General features: G+C 38.2%; 1 protein-coding gene across 1 annotated transcript in view; it reads right to left on the reverse strand.

The window, feature by feature from the left end:
* DRG2 (developmentally regulated GTP binding protein 2) overlaps window positions 1-22024 on the reverse strand; it is a 48454-nt gene that overhangs the window by 18229 nt on the left and 8201 nt on the right. The window contains exons 4-9 of the mRNA XM_053695109.1: window positions 21912-21972; window positions 20187-20277; window positions 6806-6878; window positions 6614-6704; window positions 4138-4235; window positions 1456-1532 (exon numbers count right to left, since the gene is read on the reverse strand). Coding sequence (XP_053551084.1) covers window positions 1456-1532; window positions 4138-4235; window positions 6614-6704; window positions 6806-6878; window positions 20187-20277; window positions 21912-21972 — 491 coding nt within the window. The remainder of the gene's footprint in view (window positions 1-1455; window positions 1533-4137; window positions 4236-6613; window positions 6705-6805; window positions 6879-20186; window positions 20278-21911; window positions 21973-22024) is intronic.

Consider the following 22024-nt stretch of genomic DNA (forward strand, 5'->3'; position numbering starts at 1 on the left):
GGCTCATTCTACGAGGGCTGCTTCCTCTTCCTGGGCATTCAAAAATGAAGCTTCTGTGGAACAGATTTGCAAGGCTGCAACTTGGTCCTCTCTTCACACTTTTTTTCAAAATTCAAAACATTTGACACTTTTGCCTCGGCTGAGGCCTCTATTGGGAGAAGGGTTCTTCAAGCAGTGGTGCCTTCCGTTTAGGTTCCCTGTCTTGTCCCTCCCTTATCATCTGTGTACTCTAGCTTGGGTATTGATTCCCAATAGTAATTAGATGATCCGTGGACTCATCGTGTCATTAGAAAGAAAACAAAATTTATGCTTACCTGATAAATTTATTTATTTCTTGACACGATGAGTCCATGGCCCACCCTGTTCTTTAGACAGGTTGTTGGTATGTTATAAACGTCAGACACCTCTGCACATTGTTGCTTCCTTTCTCTCCTTTGATTTGGTTGAATGACTGGGGTTGGAGGGAAGGGAGGTGATATTTAACAGCTTTGCTGTGGTGCTCTTTGCCGCCTCCTGCTGGGCAGGAGTGATATTCCCAATAGTAATTAGATGATCCGTGGACTCATCGTGTCAAGAAATAAATAAATTTATCAGGTAAGCATAAATTTATTTTTTTCCTACTGGGGTAATATTTTACCAACCTTAAATATCTAATTTCTTCCAATAAATTATTTCAACTATTATGATATTTAATTTTACTTGTTCAAATATTGGTAAATTTTGTAAAATGTTGGACTAATTCAGCATTCCTCCTTAAAGGGACAGTCTACTCCAGAATTGCTATTGTTTAAAAAGATAGATAATCCCTTTATTACCCATTCCCCAGTTTTGCATAACGAACAGTTATATTAATATACGTTTTACCTCTGTGATAACCTTTTATCTAAGCCTCTGCAGACTGCCCCCTTATTTCAGTTCTTTTGACAGACTTGCATTGTAGCTAATCAGTGCCCTCTAATTTGTAACTGTATGGGCCTAGGCACAATGTTATCTGTATGTCACACATGAACTAACACCCTCTAGCTGTGAAAAACTGCCAAATGCATTGAAATAAGGGGCGACCTGCAAGGGTTTAGAAATTAGCATGAGCCTACCTAGGTTTAGCTTTCAACAAAAAATATCAAGAGAACAAAGCAAATTTGATGATAAAAGTGAATTGGAAAGTTGTTTAAAATTACATTCCCTATTTGAATCATGAAAGTTTGATTTTGACTAGACTGTCCCTTTAAACAATGGAGGGCATTAGAGCCAATTACAAATATTTGATATTAAACAGACATTAATTGGTATTCGCTGTTACAGACTACCCTATACCCTCACTGATTATGGTATCTGAGGAATCTTAGGATTCTTATTTTTAGGAATCTTTTTTTAAAATGAGATGAAATAAAGATGAAGATTTTACCTCTCTGCTGAATTTCTATCTTTGTCAATGAGTAAAAATAAGAGATTTACCTGATAACCACACTGTGAGGTTGCCTGGCCAGCCGGTCAACCTCTTCCATGGAGATCTGATCGACCTTGTTATAAACCTGCAGAGGGGGAATACACAGATATAAAACAAATTAAAGGGGCATTCCAGCCAAAATTTAAATGCACATAGATGAATTACATCTTTGAATAGAAACATATTTGCAATATACATGTATTGGCAAAAATGCTTCTAGTAAAAGTTATCACTGTTTTAGTGTTAGTATTTTCTCTGCACGTGCATGTGAAGCATAGCTAGATATTCTCAGTGCACCAGCATTTTAAATACTCTCTTATGGCAAATGTCATTCTGGATAACATTGTTAGTTAATAAATCACGCTTAAAGTTGATTATAGCTATCACTTAACACATATTGATTATTAGACGAGAATACAGATTCTGTATTGAGCACCACCAATGCTGCTATCCAATCATATCTGCAGCTTATTATCAGTCATATCAGGTTAAGCAGTTACAACTAGCTAACATATTATTCTGATTTTACCTCCACGCTGACATACAATTTAGTGCCAGATATTTTCTGGAGTTTTCACATAGGCAGAGGTATATTGTCTAATACTCTTTACCCCATTCCAGAATATTTCCCAGTACCTTATCCTTTAGGTGCCATCTAGCTTGCTAATGACCACTGTTTTTAAGTTGTCTTCCCATTTTTTAAATTTGAATTAATAAAGTTTGATTTTAACCTCTTTGTTTTCCTACCTGACAGGGACTTACCTCATAATTAAGTGTGTGAACATTAAAGGGACATGAAACCCATTTTTCTTTCAGGATTTAGAAAGAGAAATCAATTTTAAACATCTTTCTAATATACTTCTATTATCTAATTTGTTTTATTATCTTGATATTCTTTGCTGAAAAGCATATCTATATGCTCAGTAGCTGCTGATTGGTTTCTGAACATAGAAGCCTCGTGTGATTGGCTCACCCATGTGCATTGCTTTTTCTTCAACTAAGGATATCTAAAAAATTAAACTAAATAAATAATATAAGTAAATTGTAATGTTGTTTAAATTTGTATTCACTATCTGAATCATGAAGGAAAGAATTTGGGTTTAGTGGCCCTTTAATACTGGTCATTTTGATTTTTGAGCTTTATAATCAAAAGCATATTATGTATAAGTGGATTTTATGGCGAGGAGTGCTATTTTATATACACTTTTATAGTTGTTTTTTACACTATTTGTTCTAGCAAGTCTTTTAGCATACAGCACCCACTCCCAATCTGTACTAAACACAATACATAGTGTTTCATGTCTTATTGGGTCACCATTTTGTAGTGCCATTCTCTTTCCCCTTCCCATTCTTATATCATTTTAAATACTGCAGCTGCTCAATGCACCAGTGGGGCTTGTACCACGTCAGCAATTAACTGAGTCATTACCAGATGGTACAAGCACCTTAGGCTCTCTCAGCACGTGCTTTGTTTAAAATACTGGTGCATGTTGCATACTTAAATACACTTTTGAAACAGCTATAGCTTTTATAAGAAGCATTTTTGCTAATGCATGTATATTACAAAAATGCTTCTATTCAAAACTAAAATGTATCCATGTGGATTTTAATTTTGGCTGGAATGTCCCTTTAAGATTAATGTGGGAGTTGTATTAATCAGTCTATACTCAATCTGTCCCCTAGATATGAATATAGCACAAACATATACTTCATTAATGTTTTTTCATGCAGAAATATTTTAACATATTTTATGAGACCCTCTATTATAAAAATAAAATGCTCAAATTTACCCAAAAAGGGATTAAATACATAGCTAAAGTCCTGTTTAAAGCCATAGCAAATTCATGCTCCTGAGCAGGACACAGCCAGTGACTGAAAGCTACATGCACCTATACAACCTTTATATTTTAATATAAAAACATCAGTGATTTTTGCAGGCAATTTTGCAGCATTTTGAAAATATTAAATGTCTATATTTAAGGTGGATGTGTGCCGATACCCTGTTTCCTGCAACTATTTGATCTCATTGGCTGCACTTCCAAAGATGTATTTTGTTTTGTAAGGTGTGCTAAACCAAAAATAGTGGCTTTGTATTTAAAAATAGACTGACCATCTTCCATTGGTTAAAGTACCCCAACCAAGCACAGGTGTTCTCATGACAGTGTAATTGAGTTGTATATAAAGTCAAGGAAGGATTCAGCCCATAAAGGCAAAATATTGTAGTGTTAGGACCAGTCAACATAGGGGCACCTTGTAAGATGGCGACTGGCTACGCAGTATTTTGCCAGGGACATCTGTGTAAATATAGAATTTTTTTTCTGTCATGATTCAGATAGAACATTCAATTTTAACTTTCCAATTTACTTTGTTCAGCTAATTTTCTTCATTCTCTTGGTAGCCTTTGTTGAAGAAACATCAAGACATATATGTGCAGCCAATAATAGAGGCATATATGTGCAGCCATCAATCAGCAGCTCTTTGAGCCTACCTAGGTATCCTTTTCAACAAATGATATCAAGAGAACAACAATTAGATAATCAAAGTACATTGGAAAGTTGTTTAAAATTGTATGCTCTATCATAGTGAAGTTATGTATTATTACATGAAACCTTATCCCCCATGAGGGACGACTATTGTATCCTATTGCTCTGGGAATGTACTGGGTGACAAGTTAGGTCTCATTAACTCACATAGAGGCAGTTCATGTAAACTCTGTTTCCAACGATGACATCAATAAAATCGTCAGGACTACAATCCTCCCGGAACAGCACCTCTGCGTTGAACATTTCTGAGGTGAGGTTGTTTTAAGGATAATTCTAACAAGCATTTAGGGAGAAAAAACAAATGTACAAGGAAACTTCTCAAAACTATTGTAGGGTCTTCACCATTTATCAGTCTAAGTTAAAAATGTAGCTAAATTCAAGCAGCCGGCCGCCCCTCTTTTCTTTGATAATGATGTTTCCGATACACTCAGTAAGATGTACTGCCCTTACTATTGCTCAACAGTAGCATGCCCCCACATTTATGAAGGCATGTAAAGATAGTCCACAGCACCTTCACATTTATGCAACGTTTCGGGGTAACCCCCTTAATCATGCATAAACTTCACATACACTAAAAGTGTCTTAAAGGGCCATAATACCCAAATGTTTAAACACTTGAAAGTGATGCAGCATAGCTGTAAAAAGCTGATTAGAAAATATCACCTGAACATCTCTATGTAAAAAAGAAAGATATTTTACCTCAAAAGTTCCTCAGTAGCCAACTCCCATTGTAAAGGATTTCTAAGCAGCATTTTAGTGTGTTTGTCCTGGGACATCTGAAGGGATGAGCATCGTGCACTCTCATATTATTTCACCAATCAGGTAAAGGAAGCTTACTATGAAATCTCATGAGAGTTAAGTCAAATCTCATGAGATCACAGTAAGAGTTCATGACCTCAGCACTGCTGATGCTGATTGGTTGCTGTTCATCTCTTCATTTTTTTTTTACCTGCAGCTGGGAGCAGGTGAAGTATAACTTTTTACACAGAACTTACTCTGCTGAGCTGAGGAAATTGTGAGGTAAAATATCTTCCTTTTTTCATAGAGATGCTCAGGTGATATTTTCCTGTCAGCTTTTTATAGTTATACTGCATCAGTTTCAAGTGATTTAGAATATGAGTATTATGTCCCTTTAACCTTATTTTCAAGCCACTCTCACTAAACATTAGTATTTATCACCATCTAGTGGACATATGAAGAATTAAAAAAAAAAAAAGTTTTTAAATGTTGTAACCATAACTAATAAGGGTATCCATCTATTTAAAGGGACATTAAACCAAAAACATGTTCTTTCATGATTTAGATAGAACATACAATTTTAATCAACTTTCCAATTTACTTCTGTTATCTAAGTTGCTTCATTCTCTTGGTATCCTTTGCTGAAAAGCATATCTAGATAGGCTCCGTAGCTGCTTATTGGTGGCTGCACAGATGCCTCGTGTGATTGGCTCACCCATGTGCATTGCTATTTCTTCAACAAAGGATATCTAAAAAATGAAGTTAATTTGATAATGGAAGTAAATTGGAATGTTTTTTAAAATTGTATTCTTTATCCGAATCATGAAAGAACAAAATTGGATTTAATGTTCCTTTAATTCTGTATTGTATAGGTTTTTTTCCCTTATACAGATATAAAGTTTCCTTAACTTATTTACTCGTCATCACTACATATTTCTACAAACAAATGACAAGTATCTGTGATAGGAAAAAGAACCTATACGATACAGAATGAAACAGATGAAGGAAATCTTTAAAGGGACAGTCAACACTTCCGTGAACATTATTTCATATTGAAAATGAAAACCCGACAATCCGCCTGCACTATACGCCTTCTCAGCAAATCAGAATTCAATCCTTGGTCAGAAATTGCACGCGCTTGCAATTTCTGACCGAGGATTGAATTCTGATTTGCTTATCATTTGAAGAAGAAGGCAGCTATGTAACGGTGGGGGGAGTTCGGCTGCCATATTTACCCGGTATTAGAGAAGTTAGTGACTCTGATTAGTACAGAAGCAAGGCGGCAAGGCAGAAGGGGTATAGTGCAGGCTGATCGTCGGGTTTTAATTTTCAATATGAAATAATGTTCACGGAAGTGTTGACTGTCCCTTTAATAGTTATGGTAAAATATATATATATATATTTTTAAATGTTGTAATTCTTCATATGTCCACTAGATGGTGACATATACTGATGTTTGGTGAGAGTGGCACGAAAATAAAGTTTAAAATAACACTTTCAGTGTATGTGAAGTTTATGCATGATTAAGGGGATTACCACGAAACGTTGCATTATTTTGTACTGTCCGCAATATAGTTGGCATTAATGTAAAGGTGCTGTGGACTATCTTTACGTGCATGTATATTGAGGGACATAGCAGTATCCCTGGCGGCCATGGGCACCCAGTTACTCAGTAAGCTGCTGTACTAACTATTGTTTGTGGACGTCTATGAGGGAAGACCAGAAGAACAGAATTCCCCTACTTCAGTTTCCTGCACAGTTCATTCGGTTTCTTCCTTTAAGAGGTGTGGGAGTGTCCGACAACTGAAAGCTATGTATATGGTGTTACAACATTATCACTGTAAAAGAAAATGCAGCCGATTAAATAGAAACGTGCCAAGGATACTGTATTCATGGAGAATGAGCTGTACTAACTTCTCAGAGCATTGGGTAAGAGGTAGAGTGGAGTTAAAGGAGATCCCACCTCCTTTTTTGGGCTATAGAAAAAAACAAACAAACAGTTAAATAAAAGATAACTTGAATTTGATTAGAAAACACACAGAGAAACAACTACACTAACAAAGCAGCCGTTCCTCACCTTAAAATAGATGTTAGGTTTTCTTTTGTTCAGTCTAATCCCTACTGATTCCAATTCCTTTTCTAACAAATTCCTGAAAATATGAACAAAAAAATGAAGCCATCATTCCAGTGGCCAGCAGTAATAATCTGAGAAAGATATTTGCAGCTTGATCTAAGGTAAGACTTTAAGATAACCATGGTGTAGACTGTTCATTTAATTTTCAATTTATATTACAATGAACTGACTAATGACCATTTTAATATTAATTACATTTCGTATTTAATCACTAATAATCTGCTGGTGTTGAGTGGAAACTATTGGTTACAAAGGTCAGCAGAGGGAGTCACTCAGCTGGGTCATGCAATTAGTGCTGCCGATATGGTCAGCAGTAGTTTCTACTCAGAACTAGCTGTGCTCTGTGGGTCCCAAGCAGTTCTTTATAAATAAACACCTTGTGTGGTCTATTGCTGCTAGATAAAACTATACTTGTATCTCTGCCTCTGAACTCGTGCTGATGAAAAAGTGCAACCTATCGTTACTCTGTAGCATAGCTGGTAAGTCACGCTGTAACAATGTGACACACTACAGTGTCATCTCCAGATCCTTTACTGATAACCATTCTCACGCAATAAAAAGTGTCTGAAAGTGTGCGGTTTGCTTCCTATGTGATCATCAGTGGCATATTTACATAATAGCAAACATAATACAATTTCTATTGTATACAAATATGAACCCCAAATATCTGCTCCGCTGAATATCTTAGAGGGAAATTAAATCTACATTTTTTTTTCATGATACAGATAGAACATGCATTTTTGAGCATCTTTCCAATTTACTTCTATTATCGATTGTTTCATTCTCCTGGTATCCTTTGTTGAAAGAGCAGCAATGCACTATTGGGAGCAAGATAAAACACAATGACAAGGAGGCATATATGTGCAGTCACCAATGAGCAGCTTGCTCCAAACTCCTGAGTCTACCTAGGTATGCCTTTCAACAAAGGATACCAAGAAACTAATACAAATGTAATGTTTTGGGTTTCATATCCCTTTAAAAGGGATATAAAGTGCATAAAAAAATGTTAAAGGGACAGTATACTATAAAATAGTTTTTCCCTTGTGTTTCCAATTACTTTTTTTTACCAGTTGCAGTTTAAAATGTATGAGATTTGCTTTTTAAGCTTTATTTGTGTATATGAAATAGATTTTGTGTTTTGAAGCCACAACCTAATAAAATGGGTTGAGCTTGTAGGTATAATCAGATCTCATTACTTTATCACATTGTGTACATATACCTGTGTCTTTATCTTATATCTGTAGGTATAATCAGATCGCATTACATTATCACATTGTGTACATATACCTGCTTCTTTATCTTATATCTGTAGTTATAATCAGATCTCATTACATTATCACATTGTGTACATATACATGTGTCTTTATCTTATATCTGTAGGTATAATCAGATCTCATTACATTATCATATTGTGTACATATACCTGTGTCTTTATCTTATATCTGTAGGTATAATCAGATCTCATTACATTATCATATTGTGTACATATACCTGTGTCTTTATCTTATATCTGTAGGTATAATCAGATCTCATTACTTTATCACATTGTGTACATATACCTGTGTCTTTATCTTATATCTGTAGGTATAATCAGATCGCATTACATTATCATATTGTGTACATATACCTGTGTCTTTATCTTATATCTGTAGGTATAATCAGATATCATTACATTATCACATTGTGTACATATACATGTGTCTTTATCTTATATCTGTAGGTATAATCAGATCTCATTACATTATCATATTGTGTACATATACCTGTGTCTATCTTATATCTGTAGGTATAATCAGATCTCATTACATTATCACATTGTGTACATATACCTGCTTCTTTATCTTATATCTGTAGGTATAATCAGATCTCATTACATTATCACATTGTGTACATATACCTGTGTCTTTATCTTATATCTGTAGGTATAATCAGATCTCATTACATTATCATATTGTGTACATATACCTGTGTCTTTATCTTATATCTGTAGGTATAATCAGATCTCATTACATTATCATATTGTGTACATATACCTGTGTCTTTATCTTATATCTGTAGGTATAATCAGATCTCATTACTTTATCACATTGTGTACATATACATGTGTCTTTATCTTATATCTGTAGGTATAATCAGATCTCATTACTTTATCACATTGTGTACATATACATGCTTCTTTATCTTATATCTGTAGGTATAATCAGATCTCATTACTTTATTACATTGTGTACATATACCTGCTTCTTTATCTTATATCTGTAGGTATAATCAGATCCCATTACTTTATCACATTGTGTACATCGTGGCCGGACTTTTGGCCGACGGACACTTGGCCGACGGACACTTGGCCGACGGACACTTGGCCGACGGACACTTGGCCGACGGACATTTGGCCGACGGACATTTGGCCGAAACACAAGTGGCTGTCAGATAACAGTCCGGCACAAGATAGATAGATTTAATAGATAGATAGATACATAGATTAGATAGATAGATCAATAGATGCAATAGATACATTTGATAGATACGATAGATAGATAGATTTGATAGATAAATAGATAGATTTGATAGATAGATAGTTTCCCAGACAGAGAATTACAAAACGTGCGGCCTAGGACCCATGGTAAGGTTCCCAGAGGCAGTTGCGGCGCCCGAGGCTGTGATTAGAACAGAGCACTCTGGTAACGCATCTGCCCTTGGCCGAAATCGGAACATTCTTTAGCTTTCTGTCTGTCAGCCAAATGTCTGTCGGCCAAATGTCCGTCTGCCAAATGTCCTTCTGCCAAAAGTCTTTCTGCATTTTGTCAGAGCACCTGTGTACATATGCCTCCTTTATCTTATATCTGTAGGTATAATCAGATCTCATTACTTTATCACACTGTGCACATATACATGTGTCTTTATCTTATATCTATAGGTATAATCAGATCTCATTACTTTATCACACTGTGCACATATACATGTGTCTTTATCTTAGATCTGTAGGTATAATCAGATCTCATTACTTTATCACATTGTGTACATATACATGTGTGTTTATCTTATATCTGTAGGTATAATCAGATCTCATTACATTATCATATTGTGTACATATACCTGTGTCTTTATCTTATATCTGTAGGTATAATCAGATCTCATTACTTTATCACATTGTGTACATATACCTGCTTCTTTATCTTATATCTGTAGGTATAATCAGATCTCATTACTTTATTATATTGTGTACATATACCTTCTTCTTTAACTTATATCTGTAGGTATAATCAGATCTTATTACTTTATCATATTGTGTTCATATACCTGCTTCTTTATCTTATATCTGTCCATAAACCAATCACCAATACTTGGAGAGAACAATGGAAAATTTACATTTTATTACCTTATCTCTTCTATAATCCACTGGGAGTGTAAATTTCTTCTACTGGCTGTGTTTACACAGCTTGGCCTTAAAGTCAAGAACTTTCAAGATGGGTGGGGATACCACAGGCTAAATCAACTATTTCCAATGCCAATACAAGGGTAATGGAAATACTTGCAAACAATTTAATACACTCTAGCAGGTAAAGTGAATCATTGGGAATTAAAGGGGAGAACCTTTTTGCGTAAACTGTTCCTTTAAGTGTTTAAAAGTGCATATACAGCGCCAACATCCAAACAGATACAAGCTCCCAAAGTGAGACCCCTAAAAACTAAAAAAAAAAATGAATATTAATATAGAAAGAGGGAGCGCCAGCTATAGGCTAAAGTATCAGAATAACAGAATAATATTAAAAATATTAAAATACATTTATTACATTCACATAAACTAGGGTACCCTATGTACATATAACAATTCGATTGAAAACAATTTAAAAATTAGTTAAAAACAATAGAGTAAGTGCCCCTCAGGAGAAAGGGGAATACCAAAACATATAAACAAAAAAAAAAGTGTGTATTAAAAGTCCCAAATGATATAAAAAGTCTTAATAAGTGACGATATCCTTCGCAAATGTCCTGTGTAACAGATCCGATGCCCTTGGGAATCCAATTATTCTTCGTGTATGATGGGGTATCCAAGAAATCAAAAATCAAAATAAAGGTGGTTATCAAAAATATATGATAAAAACAAAAATCAAAAAATAAAAATTTGAGAAAAGTGAATCAAGTGAAAAAAGTGAATATAAAATCCAATAGGATCCAAAAATTGCAGTACCTGTGAAAAACAAAAATCTACTTATAACATGTACATCAACGCGTTTCGGCCCCAAAGCTGGGCCTTTCTCAAGGATGTCTACTGCTGGTAAAAGTATGGCTTAACTAGCCTATAGGGACCAATCTTTTACCAGCAGTAGACATCTTGAGCAAGGCCCAGTTTTGGAGCTGAAACGCGTTGATGTATATGTAATAAGTAGTCACTGCTCGAGTTTACATATAGGGTAAGCCTATTTTCAATTAAGTTTATATTCATATTAGCATTATTGAACTGTGATTTTTGTTTTTCACAGGTACTGCAATTTTTGGATCCTATTGGATTTCTTATTCACTTTTTTACACTTGATTCACTTTTCTCCAATTTTTTTTTTTTTTTTTTAAATTCTTTTTATTAGAGAGAAAAGGAGGTCAGATACAGTTACAATTAGCCTTTAGATATACATATAACATATCAAATGCCTCATACATAGGTTGGTATATTTGGTTTGACAATATTACATTTAGTTTTCTTGTAGCTTATTTCTGTATAGAGATTAGATGCTGATAGTTATCAGAGTTTTGTCGTTCCTCTCTCCTTCAACTCTCTTATTTTGTTTTATTTTCCTTTATACATTTATAACTTAACATATTACTTTAACACATAACCTCGCTCGCAGGTGGTTCCAAGTGTACCGTGGAGTTTGGCACGAAACCCCAGAATTGGGGGGGGGGAGAAGGGAAAAAAAAAAAAAAAAAAAAAGGGTATTGCTCCCCGAGGGTCTCTCTCTCTCCCCCCACCCCCCCCAGCCTGTGCCTTAATTTCCGATTTATATTATTTGTGAGATTAGGATCTCACCCTGTCTGTCATCTACCGCAGCCGTGTCTTTGTCATATAATGCTGTCCATTCTCCTCTTAGGGATGCCTCTAGGAGAGTTTCCGTCTGGGAGAATGGGCCAAGTATCTGCCTTTGTATTGTGGGGGTTTGTTTTTTCAAAAATGGTCCCCATTTTATTAGAAAAGGTCGTAGTCTATGTTCTGTGTCCAACCTGACGTCAAATTGCTCTGTGAATAAATGTTTAAATAGTTTGCGTTTAAATTGTCGCATAGTTGGTGATTTTCTCACTGTCCATAAGCATAGTATGCAGTGTCTGGCGAGTAGCGTCGTCAGTGTCAGCAGTGCGTGGTATTTGTGAGGAACATTACGCCATCTAAACAAGCATATCTGATCTAATTGTAGATCAATTGAGATATCTAATAAGTGTCTAAGCCAGTATTGCAATCTGGCCCAGAACTGTCTCACCAGAGGGCAGAAATAAAAATAGTGTGGGACATCTGGAGCCGGGGCTCCACACTTGCCACATCTGTTTGGCAGGTGTGGGTTCCATTTGGAGATCCTGTTAGGAGTAATGTAGTCGAAATGTAACATTCTGACTTGCGATTCCCGTAGGGGCATGCTGAGTGTTGCCTTCTTAGTTAGCTCCAGACTTTTCTGGATGTCTATGTTGGCAATGTCATTCACTCCTCTTGCCTTCCATTTATCTAAGGTGATGCTCTGACAGGTAGTCATCGATTTATGCATCAGTGTCTTATATATACTGGATATCGAGAAATTCCCCAATTTAAATAAAGTTTCTGTAATAGCAAAGACTGGAGTGCTCCAGAAGTGTGGGTCTTTTTGTTTAAGATCATCAATATAATGGCGAATTTGAAGATAGGCATAGAATTGCGTGTTGGGGAGATCATAACTCGTTCTCAAGTCCGCAAAGGTCTTAACCAAGTGTGTCAGGGGGTTCAATAGATCTCCAATTGTCTTTATTCCCTTATCCCTCCACTGACGGAAGGGTAGGGTGTCTATGCCCGCTGAGAAGTCAAGATTGCCCACTATGGGCAGTAGTTTGGCTGAGGGGGATCGGGACCCCAAGTATTTATGAGCCATACGCCAGGCTGTCAGTGGCCCCTTATAAAGGATAGAGGATTTAATGAGTGGGGGTGTGTCAACTGCCTTTAGATGCGGCAGGTAAGTTAAGTCTATAGGTTTCAGTACAGCCTTTTCTAATTCACTGTCACAGAAGTGGGAAGTATCCAGTTGCCAGTCAAGGACCACCCTGAGCAGAGCCGCCCAGTTATACATTCTGAAGTTTGGCAGTCCAAAGCCCCCAGAGTTGTATGTTTGCTGCAGGTGTGTAGCAGCTATGCGTGGTTTCCCCCCTTTCCACACAAATGTTTTGACTGCCATATTCAAGGAGTTCAGATCTCTCTTGTTCAGTAGGAAAGGTAGCATAAGCATGGGGTAAAGCAGCCTCGGCAGCGTGACCATTTTGACGAGACTGATTCGTCCCACGATTGATAGTGGCAGTGAGCTCCACTGCTGCAATTGTTTACATAGGTTGGCACAATGATTTGAAAGATTCAAATCATATAAGTGGTGTGGGTTTCTATGCAGTTGGATTCCTAGATAGGTTAGACCATTCCCAACTTCCGTAAAGGGATAGGTCCCTCTGCTGGTTGAGTGCTTGTTGAGCCACAGTATTTCCGACTTCCCTGTGTTGATCTTATAGCCGGAAAAGCTACCAAAGTTTTGAATAATCCGAAGGATTTTAGGGACATGCTCGGCCGGGTCCTCAACAAATAGTAGCATGTCATCGGCATACAGGGCCAAGTGTTGTGGTCTGCCGTGCACTTTGATGCCCGGGAAGCTCTGCCGCAATTTGATAGCAAGAGGTTCCAATGCTAAATCGAAAAGCAGAGGAGACAGGGGACACCCCTGTCTCGTGCCTCGCTGCAGAATAATGTCTGAGGAGAACAGACCATTAGTCAGGATTCTGGCCACTGGTCTCGAGTAAATGTTCCGAATCGTCTGTGCAAAGTTCCCCACCACATTGTAGCGCGTCAAAGTGTTGTTCAGATGTTCCCACTCAACTCTATCGAAGGCCTTCTCTGCGTCCAGGGACAGCAGGAAGGCCTCCGAGACATCATCCCGATATCGGCCCACACCTCTCCTCCAGTAAAAATCGATGATCTGCAAAACCCTTCGCAAGTTGACCACCGATGAGCGCTGATATACAAAACCGGTTTGATCTGGATGCAGAAGGGATGGTAATAGGATCTTTAATCGGGCCGCCAACACTGCCATAAATATCTTATAGTCAGCGTTGAGTAGCGAGATGGGTCGATACGATTCAGGCAGAGAGTGGTCCTTTCCGGGCTTAGGGATGAGCGTAATATGTGCCGCTGTGAAAGTCGGCGAGGGTAGAAATTTATTCTGGAAGTATCCATTGAACATTCCCAGCAGAGTTGTTGCTATGTTGGGTTGTAATAGCCGGTAGAATTCCACCGGTAGACCATCCGGTCCTGGTGTTTTACCCAGGGCCATGCCTTGTATTGCTCTATCGACTTCCTCCGCCGTAATGGGGGAGTTCAGCTGATCAGTCTGGTCCTGGCTAAGCCGCGGAAGGTTCACAGAAGACCAAAAGGAGTCCTGCACCTCAGGCATGCACCCCGGTTGCTTTGTATATAACTCTGTATAATATTCTGCAAAACCCCTGGCAATATCGACAGGCGTTGTGAGGACCCCTCTTCTACCTCGCAAGGAGGCTACATCCCTTTTTGCTGTGCGAGCTTTGGTTAGGGAGGCCAATAGCTTCCCAGATCGATTTCCAAATCTATAAAATTTAGTTGCGGTTTTAATCAACCCTGCCGCTGCCTGCTGGGACATAAATGTATCCAGACTTTCCTTAGCAGCGACATATTCATCATACAGCTCTCTGGTTTTGGTTTTACAATAGCTACTATAGGCCAAAACCAGATGTTTTTCCAGTGTGATATATCGGAGCTGGGTCTTACGCCGAAGGTCAGCCAAGTATGAGATGATATTCCCTGCCAACACCACCTTGGCTGTTTCCCACATAAGTTGGGGATTATCAGCATGAGCCAGGTTGTCCGTATAGAAATCGTTCCAGGAATGCACCAAGAATTGTTTAAAAGGCACCGATTTTATCAAGTAGTTTGGAAATCTCAGTGTGTTTCTATTGGCAGGACCCCTGCGGGAGCAAAGCACGAGCTCAACCGGTGCATGGTCAGATACTAGGATATCATGTATCTTGGCCTGTTGGACCAGCGATATAACCGACTCAGATGTCATGAAGAGGTCTATCCTTGACAAGGACGCCTTGGCTTTAGAGATACAAGAGTAGTCTCTGCCCTCCGGGTGTCGTAGCCGCCAAATATCACACAACCCCAGCTCTCTTTCTAGGTTAGAGAAAATCTTCTTCTCAAATCGCCCCAAGTATTTAGGCCGAGCACTCTCTGGAGGGAGACCCGGGGCTCGCATCCTATCGCACACTTGATCAGGTGCAAGGTTAAAGTCCCCTCCCAGTATAATCTTAGTGTCTAAGTATGGCGTTAGTACCCTAGTTAGTTGGGCCCAAAATCCTGCGCTTTTTTGGTTGGGGGCATACAAATTACACAAAGTATAGCGCTGCATGCCCAGCTTAATTTGGATTATCAGGTACCGACCTTCTGGGTCTTTATGGGTTTTGAGAATGTCCACGTTAGATTTTTTCCCAAAAAGGATGATTAGTCCTCTACTAGAGCTAGTGTGTGAGACATAGGCAATGTTACCTACCCAGTCCGTTTTCAGTTTCTCATGTTCCGTATCAGTCAAGTGCGTCTCCTGTAGGAGAGCCACATCAGTATGTAACCTACGTAAGTGCGTGAGTATAGTTCTTCTCTTAATGGGCGAGTGTATCCCACCCACATTCCAGGATATAAACTTAACTACCATTTATAGCTCCCCTCTGAGTCCCGTGTTTTCGGAATTGCGTCTGCAAAGCACAGGGGGGGGGAGGGCCCAGAGGGGGAGAGAGAAAAAAAAAAATTATCATTTGCCCCATCAGTGGGGAGGGTCACCTGCACTATTCTAACCATTGGTGAATTAAATCCATCCAGAGGTTGAAAAAAGGGGAAAAAAAAATGTTAAAGGATGTTGATGCAATGCATCACTGGTCCAATGGTTCATAGTGCAGGTTGGAGAGCTTGCGGATTTCCACTGAATCCATGGCAAAAAAATTTGAAAAGGAAAAATAAAAAATCCAAATCGGAAAAAAACAAAGTCTCCCAGTGTCGAGGTCTGCCATTCTCCATAGTAAGAAAGAGTATTAGAAACCATCGCATACAAATATAACCACAATAATAGTGACAACATGTAAAAAAAATTCAAGTTAGGAAAAAGAGATATACAGTCTTCAGGGACTGTAGTCCACCACCTCCCACCGCAAGTTGAATTGCTAAAAATAGTAGTATGTGAACACAGCAACAACAAGAAACAAACAGAACAGACTGTCAATCTCGGTGAACAATCCCCACAACAAGCAGAATTATTAGAAATTGTATTACATGAAAGGACTCTTTTTTCCTGTTTATTTCCAGTAGCAGTGTATTGCCGTGGAAGCGACACCAAGACAACACCAGAGAGTAGATTCTTTTCGGCTTGTGCTATCTCCGTTTGCGTCTGAGTGTCGCTCAAGGCAGTACTTAACTTAACATAAATGAAACATATAACAGTTGTGAAATAATCCATTAATACTGGAAGTATCCGAACAGTCAAATTCCCTCCCCGCTGCAAACCCGTGAACATAGGATATTGCCGTGGGTGTAACATCAGAGCACCAACAGAGGAAAAAGTCCTGCTGTTTCGTATTACCTCAACGTGCTCCCGAGCGTTACACAGGGCAGTATACCAGATAACAATTATATAACAGATATGAATGGTAATAATATACCCCATCAGCATCATTTCCGTGTTTTGTGACTCTCAGCCACTTGCATCAGCTTTCAATCAGGGTTAGGTTGTGGTGCCTCCCTGCGAGGATTACCAGGTCTTCTCTGACCCTCCCCCAGAAAGGCTTGAGCCTCCGCAGGAGAATGAAAAAATTTAGGACCATTATCAGTAAGCAATTTTAACCTTGCTGGGTACAACAGATATACTTTTCGTCCTTCCCTGTTTAGGGACGAGCATATCGCAGAGAATTCCCTCCTTTTTTTCATCAACTCTGCGGAGTAGTCCTGAAAGAGTAGGAGTTTTGAGTTGTTAAAAATCAAGGAGGGGAGTCTACGATATGCTCGTAATACCTGCACCTTTACCTGGAAATGTAAGAATTTTATCATTACTTGTCTGGGGGGCTGACCTTCTCTTGGCGTTTGCCTTTCCGGCCCTACTCTATGCGCCCTCTCAACACTACCTCTCATAGTGCCTGTTGCAATACCCAATAAGGATGCTAGGTCATGCTCAATAAAGTGTATGATGTCAGACGGCTTAACTGTCTCGGGTAAGCCCAAGAGGCGTACATTGTTCCGCCTGGACCTGTTTTCTAGGTCCTCCAGGCGCTGGTACAGAATTTGATTTTGATGTGTCAGGTCTTCTACTTTCCTTGTGTGAGAAACATTAAAGTCCTCTAACTCTGAGACTCTCTCCTCTACCTCATTAAAGCGGGCCGTTATCTGCTTAACCTCACCTGCTAAAATATCTACACCTTTTTGAATATTATCCATTTTCGGCATAAAAAGTGATGTGAGTTGCTGTACTATGGCGTGTGATTCAGCTAGTTCAGGTGTGGTGTCATTTTTTTAGGTGAATGAGCAGGTGTGCTCTACCGCATTCCTTGCCTTTTTTTCTCCTGTCTTGCCTCTACTAGACATTTTGGGGGGCTCTAAGAATTTATCCATATAAAGAAGGAATACACTTGTTGGGGTTAGGTATGGTGGGGCTTAGTACTGAGAAGCTTACTCTACTTGGCTCTTGTTGATATGCCCCAGGTTTCCTTGTGCTCTCCCTTCAGACACTATACCCACCCCTACTCTCCAATGTCAAATTAAAAAAATTATATTTTGCTCAAGTATAGATATAGGCTGATAGTATCAGTGCAGTATACACCTCTTGCATGAGGCCTTACAGATATCAACACAGTAGCCACAAGTACATTCAAATGCAGATAGTACATAGAGTCATAACAGCTTCAACTGCAGATTAGAAAACACCAGGAGCAGTTGCAGTATTCTGTCTGCGGCTAGTTCTATGCCTATTGATAGGCCTGGGTGCTGTATGAAGGAGCAACTAGATCAGGCACTTGTTACCGTTTAACATGCCATGTGTTTTTGTGAGAGTCTATTTCTACTTGCTTTTTTCCGGTTAAAGGTCACTCCTATGCACTGTGTCCCGGTGAGTCCCAACAAGCAATTTGTGGCAGAGTCTGGGCCAATTGTACCCCACAGCACGACTCACAAGCTGTCAAAAATGTGCTAAGCATGCAAACAGCACTGAGTCCCGGTGTCTTTAAGCAGGCCTGTGTGAGCCAGGTGTATGTGGTGTGGAACTGTATCTTACCAGCTCCTCTGAGTCCCAGATGATTCTTCTGTGTCCGGACCTGCAGTACAGCTCCTGCCTCCTAGCAGCTGCAGTGTTAGGCCCTGATGGCGTTGACAGGTGAGACCGCTGCTGGTTAAGAGTCGGGGCTCCACTGCTTGTGGCGTAGTCAGAGTTGGAGATGTGTCCTTGCAGCTCTGTTTGGCTTCCCCACAGCGGTTGTCAGTTGGATCACAGCAATCCCGGTTCACTAGAAAGGAAAGCCGCCTCCGTCTGTGAAAAGTTCAGGGTGTAGGCAGTTAGTGGCGTGCGCTCCCATGCATCGCGCTCCAGGGCACTGTTTTCTCCTCCTCACTTGTGCCGGTCGCCGGGAGGTCGAGGTAAGGCGCTTAGGTAGTGAAGGTTGTTTTGTTCCTTTGTCCCCTCGAGTCACCACCTCACCTCGCCGCTGTTATAGGACCCTGTAGTCTGCCAGGGATATTCATTCCTTTTGTGGCCGCCAATATGGCCGCCGGTCATCTACGCCTCAGCACCTACTCGGTTGTTTAGTTGCCCTTCCGTGGGGGAGAGATGGAATTCTCCAGCCAGAATTTGTCTAGGCACGTTTCTGCCAAAGACCAGTATGCTAGGGTCTTGTTTTAACAGATGAAACCGAATTAACTTTCAAATGTTCTCAATGGGATAGCGGAGCTCTAAAGTGAGCTGCTTACTTCTTGCCCGCCCACCGGAAGTCTTTTCTCCAATTTTTTATTTTTATTTCTATTATATATTTTTGATAATCACCTTTATTTTGATTTCTTGGATACCCCATCATATACAAAGGATTAATTGGATTCACAAGGGCATCGGATCTGTTACACAGGACATTTGCTAAGGATATCATCACTTATTAAGACTTTTTATATCATTTGGGACTTTTAATACACACTTTTTTTTGTTTATATGTTTTGGTATTCCCCTCTCTCCTGAGGGGCACTTTACTCTATTGTTTATAACTATTATTTAAATTGTTTTCAATTGAATTGTTTTATGTACATAGGGTACCCTAGTTTATGTGAATGTAATAAATGTATTTTAATATTATTCTGTTATTCTGATACTTTAGCCTATAGCTGGCGCTCCCTCTTTCTATATTAATGTCTCTTTAAGTGTTAAATTCATCTTTTAAATTTCAATATTCAATTACCAAATTATTAGTCAGATTATGTATATAAATGTTTGTATTCATTTAATTGAATATAGGCTGTGCATTTTAGTAGTTGAAACATTTAGAAAACGGGTACAAATACAAATAGGCCTTTTTCTGTTTTTGAAAGCAATGTGTAACGGATATGTATAATGCAAAAAATATCAAGAGACAGCACTTAATGTGATATCATCGGATATTGAGATTAGAGCACGCCATGAATTTTTTTTAAAGTTGTCAGGTTTAAAGCAGCGCACCTCATACGCTGGAGCGAGGTTGTCTCTGATTGGTTGCACAGAGTAATACTGGGTAGAATTAAAAAAAGGGATTAGACAACTAAGCACAGTTACAATGGGTTTATATGAGTAGGCTTGGGTATCATAAGAAATATAGAATTTGATGGTAGAGAAGAACCAAAAGGCCCATCATCAAGTCTACCCATATTACTTGTTACTTATTGCGTCTTATGCATGCCCTAGGTAATTTAAAATCTTTTACAGTCCTTGTGTTCATCACATCTATTGGAAGTTTATTCCATGAATCTACTACCCTTTCTATACAAAAAAGGGACCTAAAACCATTTTTATCATCTTATTTTTTTACTGACCTCTGGACTTCTCCCTTTGTGGCATCGAGCATCATGATGACTACGTCAGATGTTCTCGCAACAGCAATAACTTGGCGACCTCTACCCTTACCTGGATCAGAAAAAAATATATATATTTTTTAGTGCACAATATCTATGCAAGACCTACAAGAATGTGGATGTCATACTTATTGGTTTAAAATATCCCAGAAGCCAGGGAGATTGAAGAGAAATTACAGACGACGTTGCGGCCAAAAAAATAAATAATAATGCTTATTTCACAATATTTTTAATTTTACCTAATGCAAACTTTTTTACACCTATTAAAATGCAAATTTTATATATTTTTTCAATCTTTATTGCACAAATTATCATTACATAAATTTATTATAGATTCTGCAATTCATTTGTGCTTTGGATAGCTTAAAGGGACATGAAACTCAAAATTTTGCTTTCATGATTAAGATAGAGAATACAATTTTCAACAACTTTCCAATTTACTTCTTTTATTTTATTTGCTTCCTTCTCATTATCCTTTGCTGAAAGGTTTATCTAGGCAAGCTCAGGGGCAGCAGAGAACCTAGGTAGATTGGTATCTATCTATATATCTATATCTATCTAGGCAGCTGGAGAGAACTTTCACTTCTTAGGTCAATCTGCCGGGGTGCATGCAGGAGTTGAATGATAATAGTAAACAAATGGCAGCACTCACTGGTCCTTTTAAATGTGCAATTTATTTTGTGACGTTTCGGGGACCGTATCCCCTTCCTCAGACAGAGAACACATAGAAAATGCATTCATTTATACAAACCAACACCAATGAAACACTAGACCCACCCCCATAAGTGAAAAAACCCGCCAAAAGGTTGTCATAGCAACCTCTCAAACATGTGTATATTGTTTGAGAGGTTGCTATGACAACCTTTTGGCGTTTTTTTTTTTCACTTTTGGGGGTGGGCCTAGTGTTTCATTGGTGTTGGTTTGTATAAATGAATGCATTTTCTATGTGTTCTCTGTCTGAGGAAGGGGATACGGTCCCCGAAACGTCACAAAATAAATTGCATATTTAAAAGGACCAGTGAGTGCTGCCATTTGTTTACTATTATATAAATATATATATATATATATATATATATATATATATATATATATATATATATATATATATATATATATATATATATATATATATAGATTGTGATTGGCTCACCCATGAGTTCAGTTAGAAACCATTAGTGCATTGCTGCTCCTTCAACAAATGATACCAAGAGAAAGAAAACAAATTAGAGAATAGAAGTAAATTAGAAAGTTGTTTAAAATTGTATTCTCTATCTTAATCGTAAAAGAATACATTTGGGTTTCATGTTTCTTTAAGTAACATGTAAAAATATAATAGAACATTTTATAATACTAGAAATTATTAATCTGCTACCACCCAGCTACTTCATAATGCCAGATTGTGAGCCACTATGTTGTCATGCAACAGATACAATTACTGCTCAGTCAGGTGATATTTCCTTTATAATTTGGTAGCTACAAAAGTTTTATGGTTACCTAGGTACCTACTTATCTATTAAATCATTTGCAATTAAAAAATTAATAATTTTTATTGTTAATTATCACAATAGGGATGATCAGGGCTTGTTAATGTCAAACACAAATATACAGCAAAATATTTATTTCAAAAACGATACATAGGGACTGGTTTAATTGAAATATAAAAAGGATAAAAGTATTGATACCTACCCTGCGACGCTCCTTCAATAATACCAGGAAGATCCAATAACTGGATATTTGCTCCTTTGTACTGAAACATGAAAAACATTGCAAAAATGACCGAACAGAAGAGACATTTATTT

This window comes from Bombina bombina, chromosome 11 (genome assembly GCF_027579735.1).
Source record: "Bombina bombina isolate aBomBom1 chromosome 11, aBomBom1.pri, whole genome shotgun sequence".
Classification (NCBI taxonomy): Eukaryota; Metazoa; Chordata; class Amphibia; order Anura; family Bombinatoridae; genus Bombina; species Bombina bombina.